At 48.0% G+C, this 12,758-nt stretch overlaps 4 protein-coding genes across 4 annotated transcripts; 3 read left to right on the top strand and 1 right to left on the bottom strand.

Moving 5' to 3' along the window:
* Window positions 1-852: 852 nt before the first annotated feature.
* An11g03490 (uncharacterized protein) lies at window positions 853-1,841 on the bottom strand (the record flags this gene model as incomplete). Its single annotated transcript, XM_001394311.3, has 3 exons — window positions 853-1,417; window positions 1,471-1,694; window positions 1,758-1,841. 3 exons carry the CDS (start codon window positions 1,839-1,841, stop codon window positions 853-855), a joined length of 873 nt encoding a protein of 290 aa, XP_001394348.1.
* A 971-nt stretch (window positions 1,842-2,812) lies between these two features.
* On the top strand, window positions 2,813-4,602 carry An11g03480 (uncharacterized protein; the record flags this gene model as incomplete). The annotated part of the gene is made up of 3 exons (XM_001394310.3): window positions 2,813-4,081; window positions 4,302-4,314; window positions 4,580-4,602. The coding sequence occupies 3 exons, from the start codon at window positions 2,813-2,815 to the stop codon at window positions 4,600-4,602; spliced, it is 1,305 nt and encodes a 434-aa protein (XP_001394347.3).
* A 1,073-nt stretch (window positions 4,603-5,675) lies between these two features.
* On the top strand, window positions 5,676-7,511 carry An11g03470 (uncharacterized protein; the record flags this gene model as incomplete). The annotated part of the gene is made up of 3 exons (XM_001394309.1): window positions 5,676-6,318; window positions 6,372-6,825; window positions 6,872-7,511. 3 exons carry the CDS (start codon window positions 5,676-5,678, stop codon window positions 7,509-7,511), a joined length of 1,737 nt encoding a protein of 578 aa, XP_001394346.1.
* A 652-nt stretch (window positions 7,512-8,163) lies between these two features.
* Window positions 8,164-12,596, top strand: An11g03460 (uncharacterized protein; the record flags this gene model as incomplete). The annotated part of the gene is made up of 2 exons (XM_001394308.1): window positions 8,164-10,791; window positions 10,842-12,596. 2 exons carry the CDS (start codon window positions 8,164-8,166, stop codon window positions 12,594-12,596), a joined length of 4,383 nt encoding a protein of 1,460 aa, XP_001394345.1.
* Between the last annotated feature and the right edge of the window lie 162 nt (window positions 12,597-12,758).

Genomic DNA, 12,758 nt, shown 5'->3' with positions numbered 1-12,758 from the left:
TGGCTTCGCATATGCCTGAAAAATATCAGTATCAGTCAAATAATGCGTATAGTGAAATAGGAACCTGAAGGAATCCAGTATTGCTCACATTTGTGATGCGGACTTAGTTCCACTTGGTGGTCTAAAGTGAGACTCTACTGCTGCAACAATAATCGGGTCTATTGGTCATTCACTGGTGAGCTAACCCCAATTGTTGCTGGTTCAAAAAACCACACAAGTATCTACCATCCCACAACATGTGCAGCTACATCTGCGTCCCGGAAATAGTCTGTTTCCATTGTACAGAAAAGAGTTTTATACACGGCAGAGCCGAAAATCATGTCATTTCTCTCCCCTCTGCTCCACCAGAAAGGTCAGCTGGATTTATCCAGAATTGGGTTGCTTGAACTGAGCGAGGCTTATCTAGTCAAGCTCTGGTCAACTGGATATTAGTGAATAGTATTGTTATAATTCATTCCACTATTACATGTTTCTAATGTCTACTTTGCGGCCGTCTATCATGAAATATCCTTCTGGAATTCGCTCTCCAACTGTTAAAACCATTTGCGACCTCTTGGTTTCGGTATTCAATGTAGATTGTCACATCCATAATAACTAACATGATATTCCGAGGGAAATGGCCAAGTTCGCACGGCTACTAGTAGAATACCTTGGCCTTGGTCGTACAAGTTGCGCTCAATATATAACAAGGCTCAGTTTATACAGAAAGAGATAACATTAAAGCACTTGTATCTACGTGAAATATACATCAACAAACGCTTCATTCCATCGCACAGAACTCGAACTGTGTAAATAACGTGTTTCAACGACACTAACCCGGCTGTGAATGGTATATACTCTACCCCTGAACATCTAGATATCCGTCTGATCCACCAGCCCCTCAAACTCATCACAAATAGCCAACCTCTCCTCACAAGCCTTCCGCATCGCAGCAACAGCATCCTTTCCAATCGGCAATCTCAAAGGCAATTGCTTTCCCTCAAACTTGCCCGTTCCCTTGACTGCCTCCACCACCACCTTCGCCGCCTTCGCCGGATCACCCTGCTGGTTGTGGTTCGTAGCCGCACACCCAGCTTCCACCAGACCCCGGAGCTCCTCATACTCCGGCAGTGGGCGAGGCGCCCGGCTGTGGAAGTTTCCAGGGTTCATAACCTCCGTACGGTAGTAGCCGTAGGTGAGTAGCGAAGTGCGGATTCCGAATGCCGCCAGCTCCAGGGCCAGATTGGGCACCACCGCCTCCAGGAGACCCTTGCCTCCGGTGTAGCAGGATGCGCCGGGCGCACCGAAGTAGACTCCAAGGCTGCTGGCGAACAGCACGGTTCCAGATTTCTGGGCGCGCATGAGGGGCAGGAAGGCGCGGGATACGTTGAGAGGACCGAAGGCGTTGGCGCGGAGGGCATCAATCAAAAAGGGTTCGCTGGGTGGTCTGTTAGTACAGTGAGTGCGGTATATGACGGAGGAAGGACTGACGTAATTTCTTCGACAAGCCCTGCGTCGATGTAGCCCGCGTTGTTGACTAGTACGTCGACTTTTCCGTAGATCTCCCAGATTTCGCGTGCCTTGGCGTCTAATTCTTCCTGGGGCCGGCTCACGTCGAGCTCGAACACTGCGGCTCCGGCTTCTTTCAGAGCTGAGAGACGGTCGGCTCCGCTGACATTGTTGCGGGCGCGAGCTGTTGCGATGACTTTGTCACCCTGTTTGTTTATTGACCTGTGTGAGCAGAAACTCCGGATGGGTCAAATGCGGGGGTTTCTCACCTGGGCGAGGATGGCGCGGACTAGGGCTTCGCCGATGCCAGAGGAGCAGCCGGTGACGACCCAGGTAAGAGGTTGGCTGGACATTGTATATATAGGGTATGTAAACTGTCGTATATAGAAAGAGGAGAAGAAGAAAATGCAATTGAGAGAACCAGACGAGATTCTGAGGAGGGGAAGAAGAGAAAAATAAATAAGTGGGGGAGTGGCAGGAGGAGGTAAGCTTGCTGCTGTCAGTGCCCAGCCATTTTGGGGCCTATGTTTTGGTCTGCGAGTGCAAAAGCCTCATCCTTTCGCGCTAAGCTTGGACTAGTTTTGCTTGGCGTGGCACTTGTATCGCAGGCGATCTACTGGGGGCCAATAGCAGGGTCCCAGTTGCGGAGGGGTCAGAAATTAGTGTATCAGGTAGAAAGAGACACTGATACCGAATAAGCTTTATCACGTGTAAACATATTTAACATCAGACTAGAACTTTTCGAACTCGATACCAGCTTTCCTGATTTTATACTAGCTTTTTGAAATTAAATCAACTTTTATATCAATATTTCTAGAATATGATAGGGTCTTTTTGGAGACTATCAAAGTATTTAAAATATCAGGAATTTCAAGAGATTTTTATTTCATTCATGAAAAAGAATTTCAAGTTATATACAGACCTAATTCAGTATTAGAAATAATATTATATCGCAAGTATAAGAGAATTCAATATCAGGATTTTTCTGATTCTGAATGAATTATTTTTTCCCAGCTCTGTTCTGACACTATTGTACTAATTTCTGAAACTGGGTTGCCTGCCACTAGCCTTGAATCGAGCATATCTAGTGCTTACTGTCAGCCTACTTTGATATGGTTCCTGGGATCCACTTGTCTTGCTACGTATACAATTCCTCGCCAGCTCTTTTATTACCCCGCTTCTTCCTCAATTAAATTTACCCCTCGATCATTCCACAATCTGACTACTCTCCTCTGGCTTTTTTTTTTTAGTTAACTACACTCCTTATCTGCGCAGATAACGCCGCCCACCTGCCCCCAGACAATTATCAAACTCAGCATCCAAGATGTCCTGGGCAGAAGTCTCCCCAAGCCGATACGAGCGTCCGTTCGACTCAATCGAAACTTTTTATCGTGCTGTTGCTGCCGCCGGTGCCCCACTGAACAAAGAACACTACCTGATTACCTGCACTCTCCAACTATCGCCTCTGCCTCCCGCCACTGCAGTTGAACAAGCCTGGAAAGCCCTCCGCCATGTCTACCCCCAATTGGCCGCTGAACCAGAAACAGACAGCAACGGCAGCGATCGCTTTGTCTATGAGGCAATCACCACCACCACCCAGCTCGACAGCTGGGCCAAAGAGACTTTCCATGTCGACACCGATCGAACTGCCAATGACCTCTACGAGCAGCTGACACCATCACCGCGCGTCCACCTCTACTACCTCCCCAGTACCTCCGAGGTGGTCTTCCGCACCCCCCACTGGCGCATCGACGGCATCGGCCTGCATCACATGCAATCCGCCTTCCTGCAACTCCTCGCAGACGGAACCGTTCATCCCATCGACGGGACCGAACCCTCGCGTCTCTGTCCCGCTGTGGACCAAGCCGTCGCGGACTCCGATCTCCCCAAGACAATCCCTCTAGACGAAGCCACCGCCACAGCTGCCTCCAACAAAGAACTCCAACCATGCCTCACCCAAACTGAGAATGGCAATCTCATGCTTCCAACTCTCCCCAACGTCCTCCCCACCACCCCCAAACGCATCCTCCGCCACATCGACAGCGCTACTACCGCCCGTCTCCTGGATGCATGCTCCGCCCACAACATCACAATCACAGCCGCCACCCACGCTGCCCTCGCCCTAACAGGCCTCCAACTCGCCCTCCACCTGGAAAAGAAACCAGACTACGTCGGGTTCAATCCCATCGACCTGCGTCGCTACCTCCCCCAACCGTGGAACGGCTCTGCAGCGGCCGTCTCGCTCTACCATACTGGCCTGCCGTTCCGCATCCCACTCTACCCAGCGCAGGTCGAGAAACGGGAAGAATTTATTCGCCTTGCCCAGGAATTTACATCACTCTACAAGAGAAATCTGGCTAAAGAGGCGCCACAGAACTTGTTCGATTTTTTGCCTACATATGTGGGTCGTGTTATGCAGGTGTTGGGCGCTGCGCCGCCGGATCCGCTGCTCGCTCCAGCACACCCGGAGTTGAGTTCTATGGGGAGGGTGAATCAGTTGCTCAAGACGGAGGTGGAGGGAAAGGAGTGGACGGTGAAGGTGGAGGAGTGGTGGGTGGCTATTGAGGTTATTAATCGTTTGTTGTTGACCCAGGTATGGACGTTTAATGGGGAGTTGGTGCTGTCAGTGCATTGGAATGAGGCGTTTTATGAGAGAATTTTCGTAGAGGGTGTGTTTGAGAGGTGGAGAGAGGAGTTGATTGGGGGGTTGTTGGAGTAGATTAATTCTTATATCAGTAAACAGAGTGCAGCAGATTACAGAAGCATAATAGATTAGCAAATCTATATTTCGTTGTAATATAATCATATTGTAGAAATCGGAAAGTTGTATGTCCTCAGCAATCGATTGGACGCAAGCTGACCTCATACTCAACCGTTTCCTCATCTACTTCACCATTCTCTCCATTCTATTGTAATATTGGAGTTTTGTTGTCTTTTTGCGGAATCGGAGACGATACTGAACGTCGGGATGTATATATTATGGTTGGGGTGCAACGTTCTTGCTGTCTCAGACGTTCAGCGGCGTTAGGTCTGAAACTCGTGATACCTTGGCAGCTGGTAATGTTTGACTATATACTATTAACACAACTAGTTCAATCTATCAAAATAGAGTAATATTATTGTGTAATCACCGAGTCCGGACGAGTGATGGCTCTTTATGTCGCATGTATGCCAGCTTTGATGCAAGAAGAACGTGGGAAACCAACACCTACCATATTCCACCCCAAAGTCTCTGTGCTCTGATATCTATATTTCCTTGCGCATATCTTTATCCGCGGCCTCTGAGTCTTTAATACACAATGTGTGAATTTGGGGCCGTTGCTGACTTTCCTGACCACTAACACTCGAACAAGAACCGGTCAAAGCGTAACCCGTAATGCAGGGACAACTGCGCATTGTAGGTTGCAAGGGAAACAGTCACACTCTTCCCTCTGGGCCTCACTGGACCAGCCTTATTCCTCTCATCATCTAAGTCGTGGAATTACTAATCACTGCTTATGATTTGGGCAAACCTTACAATATATGACAGATTTCGTTCCGAGGCACATGGAAGTTCCCACTTATCGCACGTGCAAATATGAATCTTCTAGTAGTAAATGTGTATATCTACGAAACTCGATCTGAATATATATTCTTTTCCATATTGCAATATAGCAAGTGTGAGGAGGTGTTCTCATTCTTACAGTATCTTCCATTGTACTCAGCCCTCACTGATCCAGCCTTCACCATGAAGCAGTGAGTCCTTGGCTACTCAAGTCATGACGCATTTATCAGAGTACACAGTACGGCTGATTGAACCCAAAAGGTCCTGACAGCATGGGCGTTGATTTCCACAAATTGCCCAACCCTCTGCAGGGTATTAGAACGAATCACCTGTTGTGGAAAGGAAGGAAATATCCGACACTGCCGGCATTAGTGCACTGACTTAAGGAAGGTGGATACTAGATTAGGCGGAGGAGCCAATCAGCAATGTTGGAACCGATTCCAGAAACGGTATAGTATCCTCACCGTTCATATGGATCGATGATCTGTCTCGCAAATGCCGAGAAGAGTCTTGAAGCGAAATCACAATGAAGGGACCCTATTGGCATGTTTCTCTTAGTGCTTATAAACTCCACATCCTGCCAAGAGCATAGGCATATATAAGTAGAAACCACGATGACCCCGAAACTTACAGAGTAGACAAAATGGCCTTGTTCTTCGACCTCCTCGACATCGCAAAGGAAAAAGGCCCTCTCCTGGCAGCTGCTGGCATCAGTGCCCATGTTTTCTATTGGTCTCGCGGGGAACGCAGCGCCAAGGAGGGTCGCGCCTGGGTCTATGCCAATCTGATTGTGAACACCTTAGCCCTACTCACCACCATCAACAACCATGGAAGCTGGACAAGCATCTATGCATGGGTCCTGGGCATCAGCACCGTCTTCGTACTGAACATCTGCTTCTACTTCTCCCTCTTCACCTCAGTGCTAACCTACCGCGCATTCTTTCACCGTCTGCATCACTTCCCAGGCCCATTCTCTCTCAAGCTGTCTAAGTTTGTAACCGGATACGAGAACCTCGAGAAAAACCGAAACTTCGAACGCGTATGGAACCTCCACAAACAATACGGAGATATCGTCCGCACAGGACCCCAGGAACTCAGCATCTTGTCGGCTGAAGCCATCGATGTCATCTACGGTCCTTCAAGCAAATGTACCCGTGGCCCATGGTATGATCGCCTGAAGGGCTCGGGTGACTTCACGCATGATTATGCGGTGTTTCATATGCGGGATCCGGCTCTGCATTCTCAGCGGAGGAAGGCTCTTTGGGATAAGGTGTTTAGTGGGAGAGGTTGGTTACCATACCCCCTGGGATGAGTTACGTTGTACTCACTTTAAAGACAGCGCTGAAATCCTACCAACCAATGGTCATCCGCACAACGGAGCAGTTCCTCGATGCTGTGGCTCAGCGCGTCAATCAACCGCTTTCTGTTCCCAGTACCATGTCACTCCTCAGCTACGATCTCATGGGAGTCGTCGGGTGGGGCCACTCCTTCAACAATATAGAGACGTGGGAGCTGAACCCGAGTCTGCATTTCATCAAGAACATGAGGGCTGGTCAGCATGTCATGGTTCATACGCCGTGGCTCATTAGCTTGTTAATGAGCCTGCCGGGTGCTGGTAGTGCAATTCGAGAGTATGGAAATTGGATCCAGGATCGTATCCAAGAAAAACGGCAACAAGAGGAACGAAATGAGGTGCCTGGGGAAGATATCATGACGAGGATGCTCCCGTCCATGCGCGGTCTATCTAAAAAGGCGTTGTATAGTGAGGGGGAATTGCTCGTTATTGCGGGAGGGTAGGTCCTACCACTCAATTAATCTTACACATCTGACAATGAGCAGAGACACCAGCTCTGTCACAATGAGCGTTATTATCTACCATCTCGCCAGTAACCCGTCCCTCCAACGCAAACTTCAAGCCGAACTCGACTCCGCAGCAGCGAAGCGCCAAAAAGACCCAGCACCCCCCACCGAGTCCCCCGAGGACACCTACTACCGCTCCATATCCTCCCTCCCTTACCTTAACGGCTGCGTCAGCGAAGCCCTCCGCATCCAACCCCCAGTGCACGGTGGGATCCAGCGCAAAACTCCACCAGAAGGAATCCACATCCCCAACGAGAAAGGCACCTCCACCTTCATCCCGGGACATACACTGGTCAGTGTGCCGATCCTACCCGTCCAGAATGACCCCCGGTACTATAGGAACCCGGAGGAGTATGTCCCCGAGCGCTGGACGGACGAAAAGCCCGATTGGATTATGAATAGAGCGGCATATTTCCCCTTTGTAGGTGGTGCATATAGTTGTGTTGGAAAGGGGTTGGCGTATATTGAGTTGAGGGTTGTGGTGGCGATGTTGTTTGGGAGATTTAATGTACGGTTGGCGGAAGGGGAGGATGGGAGGAGGTTTAGGGAGGAGACGAGGGATACGTTTGTGGCAAGTTTGGGGGAGTTTAGGGTTGTGTTTAGTGAGAGGGCGGAATAACGTGTTTGTGTGGATTGTGGATGAGGGTCTGTGCTTGTTTGTTATTTGTATATGTGTTGGTGTGAAATGTGAGGGGCAAATGAATGTGAATACGTGCTGGAATGAATGAATACTGCAATATATGGAAAGTGATAAAACTATGATAGGGTTCAAGAGACCGACAATGGCGGGGAACAGGAAAAGAGAAAAGAAAAGAAAAGAAAAGAAAAAAAAAAGAAGAAGAAAAAAAAAAAGAAAAGAAAAAAAAAAGAAGAAAAAAAAAAAAAGAAAAGAAAATTTCAAAGAACCTAGAGGAAATGTTATAAGTTTTTGATGAATAGAATGAACGGAAAGATCTTGATATGATTCTTCAAATGGCAAGTATTATGTCCACCATAAACAGTTCATCCGATAAAAGGGTCCTGGGGCAACAGGTTCCGATTCGCCAATCTAATGTGGCTTAGCTGGATCAACACGCCTAGTTTCCCACGATAGCGTCACAATAGCCACTGACACAAACACACGTGTAATGCACGAATAATGTGTTCGATATAGCGTGGCTAAAAAGACCCCTCCTCTCGTCTCGCTAATTCCAGCTGCGCCCGCAATTCGTCTCAAGAATGTGACACTTCCCAGTAATTTTCGCCATTACACCAGTTTTGACCACCATAAAATGGAACCCTCAAAATACACTGGGTTTCGAGCAAGGTTCCGTCAGAAATTGGAAGGATTTCGGGGCGGAAAGCCGATAAAGCAAAATAATCAGGTTGGAGGTTACAGCACAAAGAATGACTCGACTTCGTCGGCCAGACACGACTCTTCCGAAACCCCAGCTCGAGATGAAAATGAACATGCTTATGCTGTCAAAACTTCGGAAGAGGATGAGCATGTCTCTTCAACCGAAGCCATTCAGCAAGAAAGTCCTCAAAAGAACGGCCAAGCCTTTGATCCTTCCAACCAAAACGTGACACTGACAGAATGGTCAACCACCATTCACAACGCCCTTTGGAATGAGGCCTACAATAATCTCAAGCAGGATTTAAAGAAGGCAAAGTATGTGGAAGCATACGAAAAACTAGTGTTGGCGGTCTTTCTGGAAACGCCTATGTCAGATGCAGCTGGCGAAGGTAGTGGTTCTCGGACAGACTTGGGAGAGGAGAGGATGAAGGCGGTAGTCGCGAAGGGCCTAGAAAGAATTGAAGATTCTAAAAAGGTCATGGAGACAGTAGATAATGTTTCGGGTGTTCTCACGCAAGTAAAAGCGTTCCTTGACATTCCGTTAAAAAATGCCCCACAGACCGCGCTTCCGTGGGCTGTGATTTCCTCCACATTTGATGTGAGTATATTGAACTTTTGTATGGGTGCCATGCTGACTGTGCAGATCCTGGTCAAACCAGCCAAAGCAGCAGCAGACCTTTATAATGGGGTGGCGTACGTTGTCTCTCGAATGAGCTGGTATTCGAAAGCTGTAGACAAGCTGTTGAGCGAGCAGAATATCAAGGACAATACATCACTGGAAGAGATGAATCACGATCTCAAAACTGGCATTGTGGATCTCTATCAGTCAATGCTCTTCTACCAGATCAAGAGTGTCTGTTTCTACTACAAAAGCCAGCTTCTTGTCCTGCTCCGAGGCTTTCTCGATTTGGATGATTGGAGCGGAAATTTGGATGCCGTCAAAAACGCCGAAAATGCTCTCCAGAACGACCTCATCCTCTACAATCAGGAACACATTAAGGACCAGATCAGACAGATTACTATAAACAGTGAGCAACAGGAAGAATTAGACGAATACCGCAACTGTCTGCAGTCCCTCCGCTGGATTGACCCGCGAGCTGAAATCGGGGATATTCAAGCCCGAAATGAGAACATCATAGAAGAGCTGTATACATGGATTCTTCTCACAGATGAATACAGACAATTCCGCAAGTGGGACCACTCCACTCCTGCACGCTTGTGGATCAGTGGGCAAGCAGGAACTGGAAAGACGATGCTCCTGATCGGTATCATAAAAGATCTGATTGCTCGTGGACTTTCCGATACAGAACGTCCGCTGGTTTTATATTTCTTCTGTCAAGCCACAAATGATCAAGCCAACAATGGCGTTGCGGTTCTTCGCAGTTTAATATGGCTGCTGCTTCTGGAACAACCTCAGTTGGTTTCACACATCCAGAAGGAATACTTTCATTCCGCAAACAGGCTGCTTACGGATAAAAATGCGTTCACAACTCTACGTGACATTTTCAGGAAGATGCTGGAGGATAAATCCCTGAAACGAGCCACCATTATCATTGATGCCATGGATGAATGCGAGGAAACAAGCAGAGAACTACTAACCAGCTTCATCGACGATGCGTCCTCTGCACAAGAGCTATTCAATATAAAGTGGCTTGTCTCCAGTCGGCCACTGCCGGAAATACCACCAAGTGTGCAGGACGTCACTCTGCCAACACACAGTCTACTGAAGCTCGATGAACACGACATGTCGGACTCCATCAACAGATATATCGATATCAAGATGGTTCAGCTCAGACAAAAGGCACGTAAGAAGGGCCGTGTTGAAGAAATAGCTGATAAATTGAAAGCCCGAGCAAGCAACACTTACATCTGGGTATCATTGGTCTGCAGAGAGCTCCTTCACGCGCATGAGTTCATGTGGACTGAGATCGTCGACAAAATTCCAAAGAGATTGGAAGACCTCTATGGCTACCTGCTCAATAGATTGGCCAATATAGACTCCGAAATAATGTCATCGTGCTGCAAGAACGTCCTAAATGCCGCTATGCTTGCACGAGATCCCCTTTCCTTGTCGGAGATCGAAATTCTCGCAGAGCTTCCAGAGGGCGAGGATGCAGCGGAAGCAGTCGTTCAGGAATGTCGGTCGTTCCTGACCATTCGAAACGGTACCGTCTACCTGATCCATCAGTCAGCGCAAGACTATCTGCAAAAACACTATCAAAGACTCTACAATGTCCCTCAGGCTACGCTTCATCACCGAATTTATCAAAGAGCTCTCAATGGTTTGAGAAAAGCCTTGAAGGAAAATATATATGGATTGCCTCATTATGGAATTACGACAGAAGAAGTGCAAATTCCCAATCCAGACCCATTAGTCTCTGTTCGGTATGCATGCCGCTACTGGGTCTATCATTTAGAACAAAGTGGCTCCACGTCCACAGATATGGAGGATATCCTCTCGTTCTTCAACACACACTTTCTTCATTGGCTCGAGGCAATGAGTTTGCTGGGCAGATTTCCAGACATTGTGAGGCTCGTTGGTCAATTGAAATCCAACCCAAAGGTAAGCCAGTGGGTATGAACGAGCATGTATCTGAGCTAATGGTGGATCAGACTAAGAGTGAACCCACCCTCTCTGACGTCCTAATGGATGCCGAAAGGTTCATCTTGCACAGCCTGCCAGTTGCGATCAGAGCACCTCTTCAGCTCTATGTTTCTTGTTTGATCTTCTCGCCCGAAACAAGTCGGGTGAGGTGCATGTTTAAGAAGGAAGCCTGCAAATGGATCCGGCAAATATCTGGCACTGATAAGGAATGGGGCGCACTGCTTCAAACCCTTGGGCACTCAGAAATGGTGTGCTGTGCTGCATTCTCTCCCGATGGAAAGCTGGTGGCATCAGGCTCTAGCGATCAAACGGTCAAAATATGGGATACGGCAACAGGCAGTCTACAAAAGATACTCGATCATCCAGCTACGGTTTATACTGTGGCATTCTCCTCAGACAACAAACTACTAGCTTCTGGGTCAGGTGATCGTTTCATCAGGATATGGGATACAGACGCATGGCGTGAAACAGAGAGGCTGGAGTACTCACAGTATACCACTCATCTGGCTTTCTCTTCAGATAGCAGGGTATTAGCTTCTGCCTCAAGTGATGGTGATGTTAAGCTATGGGAGAAGGGGACAGGGAGTGTGACGTGGGAACGGCGGAACACGCAGCCAACATCCCAGCTCAAGCCCATGGCCCTTTCTCCCGATACTCAATTATTGGCAGCAGCAACAGATCCCCCTAATAGCTCAGATGTAGTAACCCTAATTGATACGAAGACAGGTAGCATAGTGCGGAGACTTTCTCACGCCAACAATGTTGCGAAAGTGGCATTCTCTCCAGACAACCGGCTGGTGGCCTGTGCTTTAATGGATAATACTCTCACACTATGGGATACTGCGACATGGGATATCAAACGCACAGTCCATTACCGATACCCAAACGCCCCTACCTTTTCTCCTGATGGCAAGCTCCTTACTCTGAATGCGCGCGATGGGACCGTTCAACTATGGAATACAAATACTGAAACCGTGGAACAAACACTACTGAAGAGCCAACGCAACACCGGTGTTGTATTCTCACCTAATGGTCAGTTGATGGCCTTAATGTCACCGTTTCGCGCAGTCAGGCTATGGGAAGTCATCCCAGGGAGGCGGGAGGAAAGTGAGGGTTATCACTTCTCTAGTGTAATGGGTGTGGTACTCTCACCAGATGGGCTGTTGGCAGCAACGTACTCATTGGATTACACAATTAAACTTTGGATACTAGAGAATGGAAATCTGGCGCAAACCCTCAAAGGCCACAAGGCCTTCGTTAATGTAGCTGCCTTCTCGCCAAACAGCAAGCTACTCGCATCTTGGGCATATGATAATACGGTCAGAATCTGGAATACCGAGAACGGGGAACAAAAATGGAAATTTGATGGCGGTGGTATAATAATAGAAGTGATGAACTTTTTTGCAGAGAACAGACTGTGGGCTGCAGCGTCCTCGGATGACGAAGGTCGAGTATGGAATACAGAAACAGGACACCTTGAGCAGGTTGATTCGCACGACCATGAGTCTCACATGCCAAAGGTGCATCGAGGCAATTCCTCAATCCAGTGCAAAGGGGCCGAATGTGATATCTCTGTCGAAAAGGAGTGGGTTATTGTTAATCGAAAGAAGAGTATCTGGTTACCTCCAGAATACCAGCTTTTTTCAATGGCGAAAGACTCATCATGGGCAGTTCGAGAAAATACTCTCGTGATTGGGTGTGATTCCGGCCGTGTTCTTTTCATTTGGTTTGATCCAGTTGCGATGAGAGATGTGATATGCTGATAGACCCCCGGAAAGATAAGGCTCCTCGAGCTTCTGATAAAATGAGACGCTATCATTCATTCATTTGTATTCGGTCTCTCTATCCCGCTTTGTTCTGTCCGGATCTCCTCTTATACCTTCTTTGTTCTCTCTGTCTTCTCTTCTTTCCTTTGTCGATCTTCA

This window comes from Aspergillus niger, assembly GCF_000002855.4.
Source record: "Aspergillus niger supercontig An11".
Taxonomy (NCBI): Eukaryota; Fungi; Ascomycota; class Eurotiomycetes; order Eurotiales; family Aspergillaceae; genus Aspergillus; species Aspergillus niger.
The sequence above is the reverse complement of the archived record's forward strand: the minus strand, read 5'-3'. Positions and strand labels throughout refer to the sequence as shown.